The sequence below is a fragment of the Polyodon spathula genome, chromosome 16, assembly GCF_017654505.1.
Source record: "Polyodon spathula isolate WHYD16114869_AA chromosome 16, ASM1765450v1, whole genome shotgun sequence".
Classification (NCBI taxonomy): domain Eukaryota; kingdom Metazoa; phylum Chordata; class Actinopteri; order Acipenseriformes; family Polyodontidae; genus Polyodon; species Polyodon spathula.
Window position 1 is genome coordinate 14,235,665 of NC_054549.1, and position 24,031 is coordinate 14,259,695.

At 41.0% G+C, this 24,031-nt stretch overlaps 1 protein-coding gene across 1 annotated transcript in view; it reads left to right on the top strand.

Annotated features, from left to right (window-relative positions):
* Positions 1 to 24,031, top strand: part of LOC121328241 (agrin-like) — a 163,784-nt gene that overhangs the window by 122,398 nt on the left and 17,355 nt on the right. Inside the window, exons 9-25 of the mRNA XM_041272800.1 lie at positions 2,857 to 3,051; positions 3,405 to 3,605; positions 8,359 to 8,504; positions 9,076 to 9,181; positions 9,782 to 9,898; positions 10,462 to 10,626; positions 11,658 to 11,801; positions 12,249 to 12,373; positions 12,619 to 12,724; positions 15,130 to 15,561; positions 17,179 to 17,310; positions 19,599 to 19,726; positions 21,119 to 21,233; positions 21,923 to 22,042; positions 22,491 to 22,832; positions 23,165 to 23,357; positions 23,710 to 23,925. Of these exons, the coding sequence (XP_041128734.1) occupies positions 2,857 to 3,051; positions 3,405 to 3,605; positions 8,359 to 8,504; positions 9,076 to 9,181; positions 9,782 to 9,898; positions 10,462 to 10,626; positions 11,658 to 11,801; positions 12,249 to 12,373; positions 12,619 to 12,724; positions 15,130 to 15,561; positions 17,179 to 17,310; positions 19,599 to 19,726; positions 21,119 to 21,233; positions 21,923 to 22,042; positions 22,491 to 22,832; positions 23,165 to 23,357; positions 23,710 to 23,925 (2,983 nt within the window). The remainder of the gene's footprint in view (positions 1 to 2,856; positions 3,052 to 3,404; positions 3,606 to 8,358; positions 8,505 to 9,075; positions 9,182 to 9,781; positions 9,899 to 10,461; positions 10,627 to 11,657; positions 11,802 to 12,248; positions 12,374 to 12,618; positions 12,725 to 15,129; positions 15,562 to 17,178; positions 17,311 to 19,598; positions 19,727 to 21,118; positions 21,234 to 21,922; positions 22,043 to 22,490; positions 22,833 to 23,164; positions 23,358 to 23,709; positions 23,926 to 24,031) is intronic.

Below are 24,031 nucleotides of genomic sequence, written 5' to 3' on the forward strand. Positions count from 1 at the left end.
TTATTTTAGAAATGTAAATTGTAGTTTGTCCTTTTCAGACAAAAATTGGGCTAATAACAATTTAGAGTCAATTATTTTTGAGAATCCAGCCCGCTAACTTCAAAGGATAAAACAAATCTTGAACTGTAGAAATACTAAAATGAAGCCTTTCAGACATTGAAACGTGTGTCGTTGAATTTTACAAAGTTTCTTTTCGTATTTCAGATTTATTTTTTTGGTTTTTTTATAGTTACCTGTGGAAATCTTGAGCTGTACTGCTAATATTTTTAATTATTGCGAGAGGCTATGGCATTGATGAAGAGTCTCGTTCTCCTGTGTGGCTCCACCTTCAAGCCAAATTCTATTTGAAAACCTTTCCGCTCGGGTGGAAGAGGAGCCAGTCCTGTCGTATTCAGAAGATTACCAATTTGTTATCGTTATACCTCTGACCCGGGCTCTCCCCAGCCTCCTATGTCTGCTCCTGATCAATGCCAGGGATCACATGGACGCTGGTGTACACCTTTGTTCCTGTCCTGAAGGCAAGCACAGGTTTCATTACACAGTGATGCCAGTGCTTCTCTCTCACATGCTTACAGGGTGATTCATCAACACTCTGTGTGTTCCTGTCCTCCGTGACTGTATATTGTAAACCGGGAATCTTTTCTAAATACAAATCACAACCATCACCAGTGCAGCCTATTCAGTTGGCCACATTTAACTTCATTTCAATGCATCTTAACTATTGGTTAATGCTGTAGCTCATTACAATATAATACTATTCACGTAAATATACCGCACACCTTAAAGTTTGATTTTAGGTTAGTGTGTTTTGAAATAATAAAATCCCAGCCCTCTTCACAAACAGTCAGTCCTTATTTCATTCATTTTCAACAGGCTTCTGTAAATACAAGCCACATTACATTTTTGAAGGTCTAATAAGCAATTATGTTTTGGTTTTATGCTTGTGTTTCATTTTTCGTGTCCTTTTGGGGGATAATTGTAAAGTCTCTGAAACCTGGGATTATGAGATCAGTCCATTCTAAAGCATTCTCTCTTTGACACTGCAGAGCCCAGCTTTGCTCTGGGGCATTTTGTAATGCATTCACTGTTGTGTGTCCTATACTTCATTACCTATTAGAGACGGTGTGTTCAGCTGCCATTAGCTCAGTCAGCAAGAATTACATCAGTTCCCCCACGCCACTCTGCAGTCGGAAAATAAATGTTTATGCACATCTTACAAGCTCATTGCTGGACAGGTTTAATGTCAACTCACTGGCGGCAAGATTCTCAGCTTGACATGTTTGTAACACATGTTTAAACTCTGAAGGAAAAAGCGATAACCGTTTCTTCTCTCTGCTGTGATGCATCAGTGAAATTGCCTGTTCGCTCAGTTTGAAATCTTACACACACCCCAAAAATAAAATGCATTAAAAAAGTAACCTGGCCTGGTAAACTCAATTTTCCATCTTAAAGCAATGACTTTCCTATCCGCGCTGAAGCATAGTAAATGGTATTTATTTAAAGCCCAGCAACAGCATGTCAATAGTATTGCGCTAGTGGTGCCATTCACTTTGAGGAAGGCCTACATCAACAAAACAGAGCGATAAGATGCATACCCATTAGTTAATCCCTGATACAATGACTTGGTATTCTCCTGGTATTTACAGTCATCACCCAGGCCCACGAGGGAGTCGTTTCATTAAGAGGCGATATCTGTACCTGTTATCACTTCCCATTGAAATAAGAGCGCTCGAGAGTAATGAATATGAATACGGGTTTAATACATTTTTCCGAGGACTGTGAAGATGTTAATAAAAGATTATCTGCAGGGCTCAGGTTGCTGCCGAGTCTTTTCATTTTTTATAATGTTCGAAAGTCACGTGTGTCAGAAACTGGAAATGGATGCTGAGTTAATAGAGCTTTTACAAATCGTGTCCCTTTTTTTAAAAAAAAACAAAACACAGATGCAGGGACGGGCATACTGTTCTCTGGACAAGCTGGACAGACCAAAAAAAAAAAGGATTTTGAATTATCGTAGCTGTAGAATTTCAACCACTGTAAAAATGAACTAATCTGTCGGGATCTCTCTCATGGATAGTAGTTTCCAAGTGAGAATGAATGAACTTGTCAATCCACTATCGGGTATGACTCAATGCTTCTTCCAGGGCTCCTAAGAAGAAAAAAAAAACTATAAAGTGGGGTAGCTTGAAATCAATTTGTTATTGAGCTGCTAGAATAGTTTAACAGGACTCTGTGTTGTTAATTCTCCTTCCAGCTAGTTCTCCATTGAGACTGCATACCAGTTGTGTTTAAGGGACTGGTTTGATATGCATTTTATACAGCAAGACTAGTAACAATAGCCATTTAGCTGTAGTTTTGGATTGTGCACTCGATTCATCATATACAAAGCCTTACAAATCCAAATCCAACCAAGACAGGGGAGAGTGCTGTACCAATAGTATAAGTAAAGGAAATCTCAGGAAATAAATCGGGAATCGGGATACAAAACTAATAATAGAGTTGTTACTGGATATGGTTTCATATCCTGTCTTGACAGCTCCAATTTACGTGACTGAGAACGAAAATGATAACCAAACAAAAACTGTATATTTGCAATGGAACAGAACGTGTGTTTCTCAAGCTGAAGTTCCAGCTAAGCCCATTACCGTGTATCCTGATTCCGGTTGTCACAGAATAGATCAGGCATGCAGTACACTTGAGCAGCTGTCTTTGAGTCTTTGCAGCTGGAACGCAAGAGCACATGACAGATGGCGGACATGCTTCCAGAGTAGTATCTGAGTGCTGTAATTGGCTTCCGGTAATGGGAATAACAGGGAGCCTCTGTTTAATCTTCCCTTAATTGTGCTCTTTCCTCAGAACTCTGCGGCAAGTGCCAGTTTGGCGCTATCTGCGAGTCTGAGACTGGCAGGTGTGTGTGTCCGACTGAGTGTGTGGCTTCCAACCAGCCTGTGTGTGGCACCGACGGCAACACCTACCAGAACGAGTGTGAGCTGCATGTGCGAGCCTGTACCCAGCAGCAGAACATTCAAGTGGCCGGGCAGGGAGAGTGCAGTGAGTAGTGCTCTCTCAATGGGACTTTCTATAGCATTGACAAGACCCTTCATACAGGAGAATGTATTATTATTTTTTGTCGTATTGTGGGAGTCTTAAACTTAAAAAGATGGTTGTATGTATAAAATATCAACCTTTAATTTACAATTAGGGAAATAATTTAAGTTTTGCAGTTCGCCGTATACACAGTCTTTCTTTATTGATATTATATGGATCTACCTCAAACCCTTTTTTAAAAGATAGAATTGATTCTATCTATAAAAGAGCAACCTGTGTTTTACCATTTGGGTGATTATATAATTGCAGGCAGGTATAGAATTGACACCTGGGGTGCCTATTGATTGCTTTCACAGAGACCTGCGGTACAGTAACCTGCTCCTTCGGTGCCCAGTGCATGAACAATCGCTGTGTGTGTCCCCGCTGTGATAAGCAGTCCTTTGCCCCAGTCTGTGGCAGCGATGGCATCACCTACGACAACCCCTGTGAGTTGCAAGCCGCCTCCTGCCAGCTCAAGAAGAAGATTGAAGTCTCCCAATCTGGAAGCTGTGATGAAGGTAGGCTGGGGTGTCAAACAGATAATTAGAGGGCGAAGAACTGAGAAAAGACCCAAGATTTTGGTTGATGTAAAACTGTGAAAAAATTATATAGTTATGAAGTACATTTATTATAATCAAACGCTTGCATTAGTAGTCGCAATAATTTCTTCCCTGGCCTAATTTTCAAGTGCATACATCCACTGATTAGCTAGCCAGCCATGCTAGTATCTGTGGCCAAGTGGGTTGTAGTGCGCAAGTGTAGAGGTGATGCAGTGCTCAAGTAGTGACAAACACGTAAATTCACGGTTCAAACAATGTTTAATTTGATACCGTTTATAATCCAGGTCGTTATGACTGCAAATGGTAATTCCAGGCAATACACAGCAATGCACAATGCACTGTTAAACATGGGTTACAGTGCCGAAATAAACACAGTATTAAACACACACAAAGACACACACACGCCACAGTGAGTGCTAACGTGCCAGTGGTGAAATACAATTTATTCGTGCACAGTGGTGAAGTGTTGTTCGGATTTGGTGCTTGCCTTAAGCAGTAGCTCCGGATCGTGTTAGCTGTCTAACAAGAAAAAACAAGTATAATTAGACACGACAAACAAACAAAACACACACGGTACTTTTATAGTTCTCCTTTAGAGGTTCGCTCTTAACCATAACAAAGGAACAGACCGCCTAGCCATGTCCCCCTTTGTACTGTCAGTCACGCCCCCTTGGTTAGCGAGTGCAACCATCTCCCCTCCAATCCGCGGTTGCCACGTCGCTTCCCTTATGGGATGATGACTTGGTGTACCGTAGCTCCGCCCCCTTTCTAGATGGCCGACTTCCACATTTCCCTGGAATGAATGGTTAGACCATTTTACACTTTACACAGCACCCTCACAGGTCAGGAAGGAGATTTATAGCCAAAATTCGTTCTTTCTCTGTCACAGTATCTCAAGCGTGTTTTCTGTGTGATTTTTGGATTCAGTTGAAGCTGTTTCCAGTTGACATTTGTTTAAGCTTATTGGTATGGTTGGTATCACACTGTTCACATTCTTTTAAAGGGAACTGTCCTGGGAAACACAAACTAAATGCATTAGCTTCAGTTTTTGTCCTGGGGATTGAGAATCAGAATTACACTTGTATTACCTTTGTGTACCACACAGACCAATGACCTTCAATAGATTGAAAGACATACAGTCATTGTACAAAAAGTAAATAACTGCGGTTTGGTGATACAAACCCTAACCCTGATGTGCAGATTTTCTCATTTAGAAAGTTGTTATTTTTAAGGGTAATGTGAACTACAAATGATAAACAATTACACATATACAAATATATTCACTGTACAGAAATATTATTTTCACTTGGGCAGCCACCCCAAATAATTTGTTCCTCTCTTTACTGTATATATACGATACTCAAATTCATCATTATAATGAGTGTACTTCATTTATTGTACACGCTGCTCCAACCAAAGGTACCAATTACCGTAAAAACCGGTGTATAAGTTGGTGTACAATTTCAGGAACAAGCCTATAGGTCACACTAGTGTATAAGTTGCTCCCCCTTTTTTAGGACTCCCTAAAAATACCTAGTAAATACACTTGTACAAATGTTTTTACAGTATTTGTTGAGTGCTTTTATTTTGTGTTACAGGCAGTTGTCTTTTCTACATGTGCGCTGTACAGCTGTGGCCAAAGGTTTTGCATTACCTACAATTTTAGGATTGAGTCATAATTTAAAAATAAATAAATAAATAAATGAGTGAACATAATTTAGATATTTGTCATGTAATCAAATAAACTACAAAGTGATATTGCAAAAGTTTCTGGAAGCCATAATAGTAATACAATATTTCAGGTTCCAATTCGAAAAGTCCCATTTTTCAATTTTTTTTGTCAGTTTTTCGTTAAGTGTATGGAAAACTATGAAGCGGTATGTAATTCAATATGTTAAGGTAACATTATTCAGCAGGTTTCATTCAACCCTTTATGAAGCAGAATGAGTTAATTCTATAGGGTAATGCAAAACATTTAGCCATAGCTGTAGACTGCAGCTTAAAAGTCTATGAATAAATTAACCCCAGGTCACAGGTCTGTCAGACACGCTGTCACTGAAATGAAATGGAATTCAACGTGCAAAAGGAATAACATAACCCTCTATTGCAGGTTATAATCATCTATTGCAGGTTATTTCTGTATATATAAAACTGTAGAGACAGAGGTTATCTTCAGCTGGCTTTTGAGGGGTAGTAGACCATAAAAAAAACTTGTTAGTTCTTGCCATGTTGGATTTTTACTGATGCCAGATCACAAGGGTTCTTCAATGCAGCTTCTGGGTTTACTTATGCAGAATATAAATTCATATTCATTAGTCACAAGGAGAAATTAGATGTTTATTCCTCTTTCTGTTTAGCGTTAATGAAAAATGACAGTGCTGCAATTTGTGGGCGTGTGGGGAAATGCATCACCTGTTTAATTTCACACTTGGGTGGGCTGAATTTTGAGTTCTTTGCAGACACTGACAAATGGACTATGGAAGTAGCATATCAGCTGTGTGGGCAGACTATTTAATTGAATAGCGGTGGCTGATTATTACATGTGTGCTCGGAGCAGTTGTCTTTAGGATTCACATGGAGGCTTGGTTTCCAGGTTGAGGGGTGAACTGGTGTAAGGTTTTGAAATAAGTGATTTAGATTCAACTTTGCTACCTGCCGTCACCATTGGAAAAGGAACAAGCAGCAAATTGAGAAGGATTACCAAAGGAAAGCTGTCTCCGAACCGACACGCTTCAATTGTGTATAACAAGGCTAGTGCCACTAGAAGGATTAACATAGACACCATGAAACTTCTATAGTAAATGGTGTTTGTCATTCACTTAAAACAAATATGATTTTTTTAATGTATATTAGCATTAATGCAATTAAAAAATGATCATATGCTGATCCGTGCATATTGGGTAATTGTGCGTTCAAGTGGCATTAAGATTATATCTAAGTGACTACAATGAAAACTAGCTGTTGTCTTCCATTTATCATCGCATGTACTGTATACCGGTTTGCATTACTCCTCTGTTCCATATTGGAGAACCATGTATCATTTACTTGTGTTTACATGGACAAGCTTAAAAGGCTATTCCCCAAGCTACTTAACTGTGGTGTCTGTTCAAATTACTCCCTGAAATATATGGGTCAGCCAGCAGTACACCAGTTGTATAGCTCATATGGGTTAATGCCCTTTATATTTAAAACTGCTTCTAATTGCACCAGCCTCCATTAGGCATGGTTTGCATCTGGTTGCCAAGCTCTTAAATCTATGGGAATAATTGAGACTAAACCATTGTATTTATTATGTTTTTTTTTTTTATTTTGATCCATGATCCATCTCAATAAGCTGTTTCATTGGGAATCACTTTAAGTTCATGAATCAAAAGAAAAGTACTGCTTTTTACCAGACTGTTTTTACGGTATTTGAGTTGCAAACACTGCACAGTGATAAAGTGTAAACTCAAGATTGAACTGATGGGTTCTATTCACAATTAATTAAAATGTGCTTAAAAAACAAACAGTCTTTAACACAGTATTTCTTCAAATAGTCCTTAATAGTCTTCGTGAGCAGGGCCTGTTATCTGTCATTGTGGCAAGCTACTGTAGTAAGATCTTGCATTTGATAACTTGGACACAATGTGGCATTCATAACACTATAATAAAGGCTGCATAACATGGTTAAATATGTGCATAATCCTATATTATCACTTAGAAAACCATCAAATGCATACAGTAGGCATAACATATTTCATTCAATCATTGACACTAATTGTTGAGATCTATTACAAAATGTAGAATTTGCCCAATTACAGGAACAAATGTTTTAACATATAATGAATATTTATAAGTATGTTATGTAGGTTTTCAATGTAATTGTGAAGGATTATACATGCATGAAATCTAGTATTTATTCAAGTGTTATGAATGCTACATAATGTTCAATTGAAAGGAATCATTATATATAATTTTTTTTTTTTTGTCGTGTGTACTTTACAAAAAAAATAGACTTTTAGAGTGAATTCCTGAGGTGATGGCCTTTTCTTTGACAATGATCCTCGTGGATTCTTATAATCTTATTCCTTCACGGTAATAAGCAATCCTGCGCTTCGCTGCACACCTTTATTCTTCTCGAAATAAGATGACAACCTGAAGCGAGTATCGATTCTCGGATTAGGGAGATTCTGTTTGGGTAATGTACTTATTTGATGGTATAATCTCGTTAAGGGGAGTGTCATGCCTGGTGGTACCTCCAATCAGTGCAGCATTGATTTTCCCATTACAGCCACTGCAGTGTGTAACCTGTGAACAGCAGAGCCATCAGGCAACCTACCAGGATTGAAAAATACCCCCTTGAGTACTGCCAGTCTCCTCAGAGGAACAGTCTTCATTTTGGAAATAAAAATCCCATTTTTTAAATATAGAATTCTGTCTTATGTTGTATGCACATGATCTATAAGCAAGATAAGATGTACTGGAATGTTGATAGATCCTTATCAGTGCTCGGTTGATTTCCCACGCCAAATGGCTGTAAAGACTGATATTCTATGATTCTCTAGCTCCCATTATATTGATGGTATAAACATGTCCTATGAATAGAGTTACTCAGTTATGTACTAACTACCATTGTAAATGCTAACCAAGAAACGGTGAAATCCACAAATGGAGTCTGTTTAAGGGGGTGTGTACCAGCGTGTTAATGCGTTGTGCCTGGTGTCTGTTTCAGAATGTGGCTCTGGTGGTTCTGGTTCAGGAGAGGACAGCGTGTGTGAGCAAGAGCGATGCAAGAGGTTCGGAGGCTCCTGGGATGAAGACACTGAGGACGACCGCTGTGTCTGCGATTTCTCCTGTGACAACGTTCCCCGAAACCCGGTGAGGAAAGGGGTTCAAAACCAGAACTGGACAAAATAATTCAGCCGCCAAAGGATAACAGTAGCTTTTTAGAATTTGTTTTACAGTAGGAAGAAGTGCTGCCAGTTTGGGTAGCAAATTCCTGCCCTATACCCTAGCGTAATCGCTCCTCTTTCATGCAGCGCTTCAAAGCGTATAAACAAAACTAGGGGACTTTCAGGCTTAACTTGCTATCCAAGAGATGAAAGCCCTGCTTTGAATTAATGAGCCACTTCACCTTCACAGTGTGAATTCGAGAAGCCATACCAGAAGTTGTAACACTTATTCGTGGAGTTTTCTGTTACAGTCCCTTATAAATTGTTACCGTGGTGTTTTTTCAAGGCATATTTGCACTTTTACCTTGCTTTTTCCTGTAGTTGTACCATGCCTTTCCTAGTTTACCCTGGTTTGCCATGTTTATTAATATGCATTACCATATCTCGCTATTCTTTCCAATGCTTTCACTGTGCTGTATTACTGGTTGCATTGCTTTTATTACGGAGAGATTGGTGTGCACTTGCAGTGCGTCCTGAATGGTTTGCTGTGGTTTCAGGTCTGCGGAAGTGATGGAAAGACACACAGCAATGAGTGTGAGCTGAAGAAGACACGCTGTGAAGAACAAGACGATGTTCAAGTCATGAACCAGGGGCCCTGCGAGGGTAAGTCAACCAGCCAGTTGGCATAAGCGCCAGTACACTCGTACAAAGCATCTAAGTAGCTCTGGACTGAGTGTTCCGGGCCACGTCTTTGTAGTATTTATGTCTTAATTACGTGAGCAGCTTTTTTTTGTATACGTTTTCTTGTTTGTTCGGATGTTTGTTTCTGTGTTAGCTCTCAGGGTATTTCATTTGTGAACAGCTATATATATATATATATATATATATATATATATATATATATATATATATATATATATTATATATATATATATATATATATATCTGCCGCCTTAAACTGTTAGCAATATTTGGACATTGTTATTATATGCAGTGTTATACTGTATATTATGTTTCTGTATTTGTACCTGTGATTATTGCTCGGTTATTTAGAATACATAGTTAATGTGTGTAGTTGTTTTTATATGACTTGTTAGTGTAAAAGTGCAATTTCAGTGAAAAATTCTGTTGTAATTGTAATTTGAATTCACCCTCTAGATCTGATCCCTGCTATACAATGATAAACAGTTAAACTGTATTTTACTGTGTGTGGTTTTTTTTTTGGTTAGGTGCTCTAAACTGTTCTTATCTGTCTTTGTCTAGCTGTTCCTGCACCTTTATCCCCCACAGCGATGAGCCAGCACTGTAGCCAAACAGTTTATGGCTGTTGCCTTGACAACACGACTGCTGCCCTTGGAGTTGGCCTGGCAGGCTGCCCCAGTAAGTTAGGCCTTTCATTTATTTTTATGATAGATGCTCCCGAAATTCTTAAATGACTGACTGTTTTCTTTATATTAGCTGCATGCTGCGCTCAACTTTGCTTTCCCGCTCTGTCAGTGTCAGCAGATCAACAGGCGATAAAGGAAATAAAATATCGTTCCCCATGTTTTTTGGTTTCCAACATGTAAATTGAATAATAATGTCAATTTCAACAACAAAAAGATCACCAAAATGATTTTATTTTAGAAATAACAATATGACAAAAACTCCTGTTGCATAGCAGTCATTCCAGGTTTTAATACCAACTTGATCAGCTACACTGTACTGTATAGGTAACAAGCTCAAATAAAACCAGAAATGGATTAATCTGCTGTGCAATGGGAGTCTCACTTCCATCCCTGCAATGCTCATATTTACAGAATTTTGTTGTAATTTTACCAGATTTCCAGATTCCCTGGCATTAATAAACTTTGCTTAAAGGCCTAATAAAAGAAATCAAACCCTAATAACAGACATAGGTCAGGTCTTATTATTGTGTGTAAAGTGTATCTGCTTGCTTGCAGGTACCTGTCTGTGTAATCAGTATGGGTCGTATGGGGGTACCTGTGACCCCAGCTCTGGTCAGTGCTCTTGTAAACCGGGAGTGGGTGGACAGAAGTGTGACCGCTGTGAACCAGGATTCTGGAATTTCCGGGGAATCGTCACGGAAAACAAGAGCGGCTGCACCCGTAAGACCTTTTTTCCCCCGAATCATGTTGTCATGGTGGCGTTTATTGTACATATGTAGTGCTTTGCTATGAGACACAATTCCAGGAAATGTCAACTAGCATATCATTTAGGGAATTGAAAAACTGGAGCTAGGTCTCCCCTGTGAGTTGTATACCATATGATCCCATTATTGTGTGCTTGTGTTTACAACATGAAGTCATTCTGAAAACAGGTACAACTGTAAGCAACCAAATTCCTGAAGCCTCAAGGAAGGAATACACTGACTCCATATGGGATAGCTGCCTTCACTCAAAACAATCAGGATGACTTTGTGTCAGACAGGAGCATGCTCTTCTGAAGTATGCTTCTTGGTAAAGTGTTGGTGTTGTATCTCATGCAAGGAGGGTAAATACAGAGCAGCCTATCTGTCAGCGGGAAGAAGCCACAGAGCACAGTAATAGTGAACTTATAACAACACCAAACAATGAGCAGAATCTAGCAAGGAGACACCTGCTGTCTTTCTTGCTGCCTTCAGCAGCCAATTCCCTCGGTGGAACGAAACCAAGGTGAAAACGAACCGAACGGGGAAGTTCGTTTCGGGTGTGTGGGAACCCCCCTATTGCCGTAAAAAATCTATACCGTGTTAACCCAATTGGGTTCAAAATTTAAAAAAAACATTTTCCTTCCACCCCCCTAAACCACCACCCCCCCCCCCCAACCCCTACCAAACCCCAAAAAACCCCCCCCCGCACACGGAATCATCCCCAGGTAAAAAACAACCCTTTTACGGCAAGTAAATAAAGGGGGGGGGGGGGGGGGGAGACTGTAAAGCATTTTAATATGCACAATTGTTAACCCAGTTAATGTAAAAGGATTTGTTTTGCGTGTGCTTTTTTGAAATGCAGTATAATGCGAAATTAATTCATTTTGGGTTTGTCAGAGGCATTCCTTGCCGTGATTGCCCTACCCTTAGTAATCCGAGAAGTAATACCAGTTCTTGAAGTAATTAGTGTTGCACATTTCTAATCGCTGTCCCCTCTCTCCTCTGCAGCCTGCAACTGTGATGCCACTGGCTCAGTCCGAGACGACTGTGAACAGATGTCCGGGCTGTGCGCCTGCAAGACAGGGGTGGTTGGCATGAAATGCAACCAGTGTCCAGACGGCAGAGAAATGGGAGTGAATGGCTGCGACAAAGGTAGGAAGATCCAGAAGGGCATGAAATAAAGTGGAGGCACCCTGACCAAGATCACAATGGCATCACCGTGATGAGCACATTCTAGGGGTCCATGGTGGATAGTTCAAGGGTTGGGTTATTAGATGTGAATTTTCAAGGAGAAGGATTCATTAAAAATCTATATAATAACCCATGAAAGTAAATCTAGTCATTTTTTTTTTTGCCCCAATTCCATGTACAGGAATAAATGCTACACAGGTCAAAGGAGATCCCAGAATAGATATAATTAGTGCTTTATGACTCTGTCACTCCCCACACCCCTCTCTCTATCTTGTTGTAAGCTATTTAAATGCAGCATCTCCTTTTCTGGGCTAGCCTTTCCCCATTGACATTGGTTAGAAGTTGGAATTCAGCCAGATTGAAATATTTATGAGCAACATGCTAACCTCTTGTGTAACGCTTTGCCAGGTCCCTCTGCTGTCGCATCGTGCGCCGGGGTGCAATGCGAGTTCGGCGCCTCCTGCGTGGAGGTTAATGGGAATGCTTTTTGCGAATGCCCTTCATCTGACTGTGACGAAAAATACAAGACCAAGGTACGCCGTACAAACAGTCAAAGGGTCTGGATATAAAACCTAACTGTCTCGGCTAAACCAGGTGAAATGCATCACACAAACTGATGGAGAAACTGGCATTCAATCTTAAAGCCCTAATGGGTGGGAGCTGTACTTTTCTAACAAGAAATGTCAATGTTTGCAATGCATGAGAATGCATGCCCTTCAGGTTTGTTTTCCAGTGGGTATTCTGCTCACTGACTTTGCTGTGTTTCTCTGATCTCCAGGTCTGTGGTTCAGACGGAGTGACCTATGGGGACCAGTGCCAACTGAAGACTATTGCCTGCCGACAGTCCATGAAAATTACCATTAAACACACAGGGCAGTGCAGAGGTAGGTATTGGGGCAAGGTTCTGTTGCTTTTAGGCTTTCAACTAAATCGTAGGTCATATTCACAAAGCATGTACTAATGTGCGAAGATAAAACTATTTTTTTGCTAAACAAAACAAAATACATGCAATGTTGTTTTTTCATGCTACTTTGTTTTAAGTTTTCCAAAAAAAAAAGCTTCAGCACAGCATTAAATGCTTTATGAATATTTATTTTCCAGATGCCAACAAACACTATTTGACAGGTGCATTTATAATTAGCAATTTCTTGGCTGCCCTTTCATTTCTCTAAGTCCATCAACTGCAAAAAGCCATTTAATACAAATTCTGTACCTTCTGGAAAAGATTAGGAGAAGCTATTGAGTCCCGCTTTTTGGCTCCCCTGCAATTTGGAATCAGACACCAACGTGTTGTGATGCATACGTTTTAGAGTTTAAATCTAAAAGGAAGCGGCGATTTAATTGTTTTGTGGTAGATGAACAGCGAGGGTCTGACAGACTGAAGCGCTATGTGAGAGAGGGGCAATATTGCTAAGCAGATTGTGGATCTGCCTTGCCAATCTGCATCACCTCTGAACAGAAGATCCTCCCTTCTGTGAATGGAGGAAATTTTCTTAGCCCCCAGGTGTCTCATAAGCGCAGACCGCTACTGCAACAAGGTATGTGCTATTGTACCACAGCTTGGGATCTATTCAGATCATCAGCCTCATTTCATGTGTGATTGGATCTGGATGAAAAGAGAGTCAGCTTATGCTGGTGCAAGACAAAACACATAACCACCTTTATTGGTTGACTGTCAGAATAGCTTTAAAAAATAAATGAGGCTTCCATTGTGGAATATAAAGGGTGGGCTTTGCAGTTTGTGGAATACCTGCTGCTGTTCTTTATGTCACATATGGATCCGTCACTTATGTATGCGTTAGGGATTGGCAGTGCACACAGACATGTGGCGCGTGGGGCATGAATGATTCTGTTTGGATATCAGTCTGTTCTCTCTCAGGGTATCAACTGAGATGAGGTTTAAATGAACAGCTTTCTTGGGTAGGTGTTGTTTGCAAGGAAAGGGAGGCGAGAGGGACATTCATTTCAGTTCTGTAGCTTGTCGGTTTGAGATCGAGCATTTTCTCACGTTTGGCAAGGTTGCAGCAGATGAAGGCTGCTTTCAATTACATTTTCATTGGCTGTAATACCACCAGCTGATCCTGGTGATGCAGTCACCTGTAGGTTTCTGAATCTTGGAGATTTAGCCCACACTTACTTGACTCAGCCCCTGACTGATAAGAAAGGGGGAGTGAAATGAATACAGCATACAGTACTCTAATCAGTTGGCTGAGCTGCTTTTATTTTTTATGTTTGATTATAATATATTTTACACAGTTATTATTGACTAATTACAAGGTGATTAATTACTGTGTAATTCAGACAAACACAATCTAATCATTAAAAAGAAAGCATCGTGGGTTAGGATTAGTCTTTAAGGTTACATCGTTGACTCATATGAAGTACCATATTCCTCCTGAATTTAAGACACACTTTTTGAACCATCTTTTGCTTCTCAAAAATAGCCTGCGTCTTACATTCGAGTACAGTACAGTGATGCACGTATTAAAATCAGCAACTAAAGTCGTGACTACCTGACTACACAAACAGCAACGTGACTGACTCCCGAGGAAACCAAAACATTACTGCCCGATCTCGAATCATCCATGACATACAGGCAGACATTTTCGAAGAGGCATTGTTAGCCTCCTGAGGAATTCAAAGAGAAGCTTTTACAATTTCAGTGTTTCTAACAAACAGCACTAGTACCAGGCAATACCACACTTCACAAATTGGGAGAAAAACAGATGTGTGTAATGAGAAGCAGCACATATCTGTAATGCTCTGTGTTAGCAGACGCCTGCAAACTGCCTCCTTATGCGTATGTTTGTAAATGCATATTTATTAGATGTTTAAAGTGCATTGTAATTGCTGTGTAATACAATATAATACCTGTGTATTATGTTGACCTTTTAGGATGAGCATAGTAGAGCTCTAAATTAAATAATGTACTTTCAAAATGGCTCTGCTGTTTTGAAGTGTTTTGTATTCTTCTGTAGCAAACACATTCAAGTAAAATCCATTAGTTCTGAATGGATTATCCACCTAGAACAATCAAAAGCCTTTAATATGTCTCCTCCTGACTGCACACAAAGCACAGATGAGGAGGGATGGTAAAGTATTTCGTTGCATAGATAAAGACCTCTACACTATAGAGGTCAGATTAAAGATGTCTCTGTGCCACATGTGGAAAAATAATGTCATGTATTGCTTTGATCTTTGAAAGACAGTGCTGATACCCTGAAAGGTGTAGTCCATTTAAAGCATTGTCATTTTATTATTACCCATCATTCATTCCTGCTTCCTCCAGAAAACATCCCTCATGGATCGAGTGCTGTTCCCACATCCACCCCCTCCACTCCCACAACCCGTGCCAAACGACCAACCACCACCCTCTCAGTTCCCTTTGAAGAAGAGGAGGAGGAGGAGGAGGACGCTGTCACTGCCGCTGCCTCGCAGGTCCTTGTTGAAGCGCTGCCAGTGTTAACCACCAGCGCTAGCAGGCTGACTACAAGACCTCCCAGCACCACCAAATCACCCTCCCGCTCCACCAAGCCACCCCGCCCCACCCCCCAAGCCCCACCCACCGCTCGCCCCACCACCAGCTCTCCCACCTTCACCCCCTCCCCATCAACTCTCTCCTTCGAGGACTCAGGCAGCGGGGAACACAGCGGGGAACCCAGCGGGGATGATGATCTTGAGGCTAGCGGAGCAACCGAAGCTAGCGGAGACGAGCCTATCGGTAAACCTGCTGTTCCAAGTCTTGGTTAAAACAACGGTATTCACAAAGCATTTACCACTGCGTTAAGTAGCTGCCTGAAGAAACCCAGTTATTGCTGCTAAACATGTGCATCCCGAGTTTCAATAATTAGCTCCTATATGCACTTTTGATAGTGTATTGCTGGTTCTTTTAAAATGAGCCATTTATTTATTTTTATGCTTTTACAAGCCTTACGCGGTTTAATAAATGCTTCGTGAGTGTGTGATTAAGCAACACAAGTTTATTTTATGTGTATGGAGGGAGGGGAAGTGGGGGAATTTAATTTTTTCCAGTTGTATTTGTTTTCCAGATTTAAACTTGCAAGAAAAACTAATTGGAATGACCTAAAGCTGCTAGTGTCTTGATAGTTCTGTAGTTATAGGCAGTCTCTGGCTTATAGAAATTGTACACAGACTGATGGCTACAAAGTCTTTAGTTTGTTACATAAGATTGTGAATTTCCCTGGCTGATTTGTACTGAATGATAGTTGGTAATATAACACACCAGCCACTGACCAATATACTGTACGAAATATACAATACATTGACCAGTATTTCTGTATGAAAGGGGCTTATTGCATAACACCATTCCTAATGAGGCTGTGTTATCACTACACTTGAAATGAGCTTTATTTAAATGTACATTACATTGACCACAGTGCTCAATACCCTGTTCCCAGAAACCACTGTTTGATTTTTTTTTATATAGTTGGGGATAAGTCGTTTTTAAATAACCATTTTAGTGTTTTGTGGCATGCTGCATATTTAATCCATGTAGTATATCACTGGTGGTTCTATTAGCAGTCCTTTTAACAGTAGCACGCTGTGGTAAAGTTGCAGGTGCATTAAGGGAGCATTGTATCTCAAAAAGCATTTGAAAGAACTCCTGTAACCCGGAGAGCGGCTCTCCCTTCTACCCTGACAGCCGCACCCCCTTCTTGATTTACAGCCTGCTTATAAATCTCCAGCTCCCGGGTAGCAGATACACAGCAGCGTCCCAGTGATTCTCTCCCAGGGCATTTCCCACGTCTTGCACTTTTTAGCTGACTTGTGCTCAGAAAGTCCTTGAAGACTCCCTTTGACGATTTTATGACTTGTTCGCAAGTCTCTTGTTTTTTTCTTTTTAATCAGCTCCGGATTATAAATAATCCTCGTAGAGAGCGACCTGCACCGATCTGTGTAGGAGCAGCTCTCTGCCATTTTGAATGTTAAGTTAGGAAAAACAGCATTGGCAAAGGTTAACTAATTGCTATTTAATGGCTGTCAATATTAGTTTACCTGCAACTTTACCATAGTTTTAAATATTTCCAACAAAAGCCATTGAGTAGGTAATGTTATGTGAAATGTATGTTCAAAAAGGGCTTTTTTATAATTGTTCTGGAAGCTTGCCTATTCAGTTAAGAGTGGGATACACAGTTTGTATAATATTGGATTAAAATAATATATAATCATAATTGCATGGTGTTTCAATCTACCACCTACAGAATCACAGCACCGCTGCTTGCACAAGACTGACACTTGGTGTTTGTAGGTATGGATTGCTGAGAATCTGGAAAGATGATAGGGTAGAGGAAAACTTGAATTATTCTTTCTGCTTTAGAACCTACCTTCGAGGTTCGCCCCACGACGACTGCAAGCCCAGCAGAGAGGTCACCCTGCGACAATACAGCTTTCGGGTGCTGTCCTGACAGCAAGACCACTGCCACCGATGCAGAGGGAGCCAACTGCCCTCGTGAGTATTCTTCACTGATACTTCCGCGCGCGAGCGGTCCTTATTCCTGCAGCATGGTGCGGTTTAACAGACAAAGATACCCTCATGACAAAAGCCTGTCATCCAAGCACAAAAGAAAAACAACTTTATTTATATCTCCTTGATTTGGATTCAGCAATCTGAAACACATGTTTATGAGTGGAGGTATTGTTCTGGAAGTGAAGGCACATGGGAGATACACAGACATTGTGCTCACCCCAGCCACCTGGGGGGGGGGGGGGGGATCGGGGCCCCCAAAAAAACGGCGGAGGCCCGGCTCCCTCTGGTGGCGGAGGCGGCGACGGCGGCCCGGCTCCCTCTGGTGGCGGAGGCGGTGAAAAAAACAGCCCCCCCCCCCCACCACCACCACATCCCCCCAAATCAGTGTTAGGTCTTCATTTACAGCTGGAGTAGACTAAACATCAAAGAGCTGCCAGCAGCTGTCCCTGCTCCCTCCCTGCTAACTGCTTGAGAGAAAAGCATTATAATTTCAGCTGAATCTGTGGAGGCTGTGCCACACAGCTCTTTAGTTTACAAGCCTTTCATGTGTGGAATTCTGCTACGTCTGGCTAGGGGGACCTTGCTGCTCTCAGTGTACAACCCAGTGGGCATTGGTGTAATCCACATGACAAAGCAAGCTCTGTGCAACTCTGTACACATTGTCAGGCCCTGCTTGAGAGCCTCCATCCCAATCTATCTCACCCTCGCTTGCCGTTCGGAGGAGTGGGGAGAGACGAGTGAAAAGAAATCAGCTTCTCCGCGGCTCTTCCGGCTTTCCTTCATAATATGGAGCGACGTAATAATACCTCTCCACTCTTTCCTCAAAATATTCAGCACGTAATAATACTCTCCACTGCTTTCTCATGTCTGTTTGAGGCTGGCGAGTGGATAGAGGCCTAGGGACAGACTGCAGTTCAAAAAAAATAACTATTTTTATTATAAATAACGGCACAAATAACCCTCTCTGTGCACAAGGGCAAAATAACAGATACTCAAACACGAATAAAGCAAAAACAACCCCTCTCTGGCTCACAAAAAATAAAGTTTCCAGGCTGGGCAATGCCTTCACTGGATTCCCACTTTCCACACAACCCAAAAAAACAACCTGCTTCCTCCTCCCACTCCCTCCCCCAAACTGGGAAGCAGAGGCCTCCTTTTATAACAGGTGGCTGGGTCGCTGATAGATTCCTAGGATGACTTGGATATGCATGTGTTATATAATCCAGGTCCTCAGCCTCCATTCCCAATATATCATTGAAAAGAAATCAAGACCTAATTGGCGATCTTCCATTGCTGATTTCCTCACAATATTCAGCACGTAATAATACCTCTCCACTGCTTTCTATTACAGTGCAATAGATGTAGAAATACTGATGCAGCCACACTTGCCTCTGCCACTCATCCCTGAATAATCATTTTAAAATCTGCTTTGTGGATTAAGTAACAATTACCAGAATCGTTAAGATAATCATACGAGTGCAGTTTAGGAAAAGACAGGCAGCCTGAGGACTTGATTGATTCAGGCAATTTGTTCTGCTGATTAGGGCCTGTGCTGCCAGGCATCAAGCTTCAATGCCAGGGAGAAGTCTCTCATTTCTTCCTAGTTCTTAGTGAGCTGTTCTAATAACTCCAGGAAGCTGGGTCACGCGCAAACCATCAGGAGCTGTGGTGCAAACAGCAATGGGAGCTAGTCATTAGTTAGTTGCAAATGTAATTATTATTATTTTATCAGTGGGATTATTAATATTCATGAAACTATTTGAATCTGCCAAATTGTTTCTCTAACAGACTTTTAGAACAGTTTCATGAATATTATACCTAATTAAATAACTCTGTGCTTTGTGAATATGTATTATTGTTACTGTAACTACTTCTGGAACCAGGCTTGATAGGGCTGTATTTGAGGAAGAGTGCCCCAGAATGTTTAAATGATCCCATTATCTGTGTTGTAATGTTTGTGTGCTTTATAACCTGTGTTGATGTTGTCTCTAACATATTTCTCTCTGCTTAGTTCACCATGCTTCTACTAGCCTCTCGGACCTGTGGGACAAAGAGCATGGTAAACTCTAGCACATCACCCTCCACAGTAATCCTCTCACCTACTGCACAACACTCACCTTCACTCACCTTGTATAATAGCACCTCTTCTCCATCTCACTAACCCCAATGCTGGCACTTCCACCTTGGTTACCTGATGCAGCTGGCGGATTGGGAAGCCTCAAGACCTGCCGGTCGGTAACAACAAAAACAACCCTTTTTTATTTCTATAGCAACCAAGGAGTTCCATGCAGTCCTCATCCTGGAGGAAGTGGAAGGTCAGGAAGTGTTCTACACCCCCGAGATGGCCGACCCCAAGTCAGAGCTGTTTGGAGAAACGGCCAGGAGCATTGAGAGTGCAGTAAGGGCCTGTTCCCCCCCATTTTACTGTGTAATGTAATGCTATTAAATAGAAAATGAACCCTAAATCATTTTGAAACTCTTTTTATAATAATTGAAACATTGCCAAACATTTCAACCCACTTTTTTTAAAATAAGTGAACACTAAAACCAGGTGTATAAAAAAATAAACAAATAAATAAATAATGAGAAAGACCGCTCCCACCTGTGCCTCACAAAGCCATTGATGAGACTATAACCGTTTGATAGAGAAAAGAAGAAACAGTTGTCATTTGATTCCTTACAAAACCATGGCCAACCGTCCTGAGTAAAAAAATAATATTATATATTCACATTCATGTTAAATACCGTAGGACGATATTAACAGAATACGTGTAGTATCTGAAATGTCTATACATGTAAAGCAAAAACCTTTGCTCTCTCTCTCTCTCTCTCTCTCTCTCTCTCTCTCTCTCTCTCTCTCTATATATATATATATATATATATATGAGATATATATATATATATATATATCTATATATATATATATATATATTATATATATATATATATATATATTTATATATATATTTATATATATTTGTAGCACATGCAGAGATTTCAAATAACTACTTTCATGTCCCGTAGGGCTCACTTTGTAATCAAAAAGTTAATCTGTTGCCGTAATTCAAATTATTTCAGCCTTGGCAAACCCTCGGAATACAGAGCTTAATTATACTTTCAAATGCGGGGCTGTGAGAAAGCTGCTTCCTGCCAGTATCGCTGAACAGTGTCCTAGCCTCGTGTGGTTTAACAGCACCACGTCAAAAGCAATGCCTGGTGCTAGAACCCTCTACTTCAAAGGAAAGAGTGTTTATTTTGAATCCCTTTTTTCTGCCAGTTGGATTGAAGTGGCCTAAGGACATAGGTCACTTTCCTTATCTGAGGCTTTTTAGTGCTTGCTTCTGTCTTGGGTGCACACAGAGCACAGGCTGTAAATGCAGGCAATGTTCACGGAAGACCCTGCTGCTAACTGCACTGCCACTCGTCACCAGTAGGGGACACAGTGGCAGGGTTAAGGAACTTATCTCGTATGATTTCCCTGGGAAGAATGAAGGCCAAGTGTAAAGATAGTCTGCTTCCTTGTACAAGAATAATTGCCTGAAGAGGCCACAGGGATATCATAACAGAGTTCTTTACCAAAGCGTGATCTCAGGGTCTTGTTAAATACACATAAATAACATTCGCGGCTCCAAGTGTGAACTAGAGAAGGGTCTCAGGAGTAATGCCTTTCCTGTTTAGGCTTTATTATCTTTTAAAACTGCTTCCAGAGTTGAATCCGCTGCCTCTTCTATTTGACATGTTTTACCTTGAATTGAACTAAATGCGTTTCTTACTCCCTCTGTCCCTCCAGCTCAACGAGCTGCTGAGAAAGTCTGACGTGGAGAAAGATTTCAAGAGCGTCCGTGTCCGAGACCTAGGCCCGAGCGGCTCCATACGAGCCACAATGGAAGCCCACTTTGACCCTGGTAACGTTATTTATTCCACTTTGACCCCGGTAACGTTATTTATTCCACTTTGACCCCGGTAACATTATTTATTGGAAATGCAGGGCTCTCTAAGCATGCTCATTTCCAAAGAGAACTTGGTTCACTGTCCTGTCTCCTCAGCATCAGACCTGGGGTCAATTTACAATTCCAATGCTATTGTGTTCAATTACAATTAGTTACAATCATGCTGCAGGAATTCCAGTTATAAATACAAGTACACTAAAACCTAATATAAACTTCACACAATAACATGTTTACTCTATTTATTCTAAATTACCATGCAGTAATAGCAGGTAATAATACAGAAACATATATATAACTATATATTTTTTTCAAACAAATGGGGTTATCAAAAGTGGTTGAAAATACAATAATGATCAGATGACAAGTACATTCTTAATTGAACTATCATCGATCAATTGTATGGTATAATTACAATCACACAGGTGTGCCAAGGTTACAATTAATTGCAGTTAATTACTGGCGGTCTGCTCACCATGTGTTGAACAGCAGACAAACCCTTGTATTACACCTCTGTACCACCCAAATAAAGATAAGCCCCAAGTGTTTATCTTCAGACTGGTTTGAACCTGTCAGTGTACAGAATCTTGTGATGTTCTGATTTGAGGCCTGGGAAATGACAAATGCTTTTATTTTTCTTTCCCTAGCAACCACCTACACTTCCCAGGATGTGCAGAAGGCCCTCCTCAAACAGCTGAAGATGTCCAAGAAGAAGGCCATTGCTGTTAAGAAACCAGAAGAGGAGAATATCAGAGTCCTGGACTTCGGTAATATTTCAGTTAACCCTCAACGTTACTCTGAGCTGTAGAATGTTAATAGAATATTAGGCTGTCCGCTTCAATGCTTGTGGTTTTTCCTTAATGCAAACCAGTCTACAGCTTTGAAAACAAGATGTCAGGCATTTAACACTTGTCATATACTAAGTGTGTAATTGTGTATGAATAGGTGGTTAGTTCATTAATCATTTTTAAAAAGATAAATATATTTTAGTGCAGATTTACTAAGCGTTTCACAAAGCGATACTAATAAAGAAATTCATTTTGTCCTTGTACGCCATTGACTGCCTCATTTAAAAGGGTTGTGTACATCTCTCCTTTGTTATGCGACTAGAGAGGACACTTGTGGATTGCTACAGAAAAACTAGTTTTTAAGATAGTATTTGGTCATATGGTACAGTGCCCTTCTGTATTAATAGTCATTGTTATCTCCTGCCAGACTGGGTACCAAATCCATTTGCCACAACCACCACGACAACCACAGCAGCCACCACTATCCCCCCCACCACCACCACCATCACTACCACCACCACCACCCGGAGGAGGCCAGCCACTACAGCACGCACCACCAGACGACCTTCAACGGCCAGGAGAGCCACCACGCCTGCCCCTACCACCACCATGACCCCAACTCCCACTACCCCCAGCAAGGTGTTCTTTCCTTCCCGTCAGGCACCCTGTGATTCCCATCCCTGCCGACATGGAGGAACCTGCGAGGATGACGGCCAAGATTTCACCTGCATCTGCCCAGCCGGGAGAGGAGGGTCTGTCTGCGAGAAAGGTAAGGCTGTTTTCATCCTATTACAACTGTTTACTTGCTATTGGCAAACTGCATTTGTTATCCGTGAACATTGTTTTTGTTGAGCAACGTTCTGGTTGTAAACTAAAAGTAGCAGTTGTACTTGAAGCAGAATTATGATGAGATGTTACTAGGAATAGTTATTTACATGTATATGTTATTTACATGTATATGTTAGTGAATGTTGTCAAGTAAAGATACTAAGAAATGTACATTTTGTCTCTAGTTTATCCATCTCTTTTGTTCATTGTTTGTTTTGAAGTACAGTAGCGAAAAGTTTTTTTTTGTTTTTTTTTTATTCTTCACCACCTTAGCTATTAAATACTACATTCCTGCTTTTGGTGGCAAGTCTTACCTGGCCTTCAAGACTGTTAAGGCCTATCACACGGTGCGCATCTCCATGGAGTTCCGCGCCTCCGAGCTCAGCGGCTTGCTGCTCTACGATGGGCAGAACCGCGGCAAGGACTTCATCTCGCTGGCTCTCGTCAACGGCTTTGTGGAGCTCAGGTCAGGGGACATCTTTCTTTCCCACTTTGTAAATACACCGTGTTTTAGCGTTCACCTGTGTTTTAAAAACTGGGTGGAAAATTTTAGGCTTGTTTAGGGTTAAAACCCGAACAGTCCTTGATTTGTCAGCACCATCCTTCAGATGTAATTCTAATTCAGAGGTGTTGGTTGTGGGCAATACACTTCACTATCCAATGCCTTTTAAAGAGTACTTTCATGTAAGTCTGCTGTGTGTACCAGTTTTGGTTAGCAGTAGCAGTACTTTAGTATTTGATAAAGTCCTTGTGATGCTGATGAAAGTGATAAAAGCTGGTTCATTGTTAATGTGTTTCCTTTTTTTTTTTTCAAAAAGATTCAACACCGGTTCAGGCACTGGCATCATCACCAGCAAGATCCGGATCGAGCCTGGTAAATGGCACCAAGTGCTGGTGAACCGGAACCGGCGCAGTGGCATGCTATCTGTGGACGGAGAGCCGCACGTCAATGGAGAGAGCCCGGCTGGAACGGACGGGCTGAACCTGGATACAGACCTCTTCATCGGGGGAGCCCCGGAGGACCAGATGTCTGTGTGAGTAACCGCTGTGAAACCAGTCCTGCTGAGAAACAACAGCATCAAAAAAGACCAGCGTTGTGGTGCGGCTCTGTTCTCCCTGAACGCTGTGTAATAGTCTGCA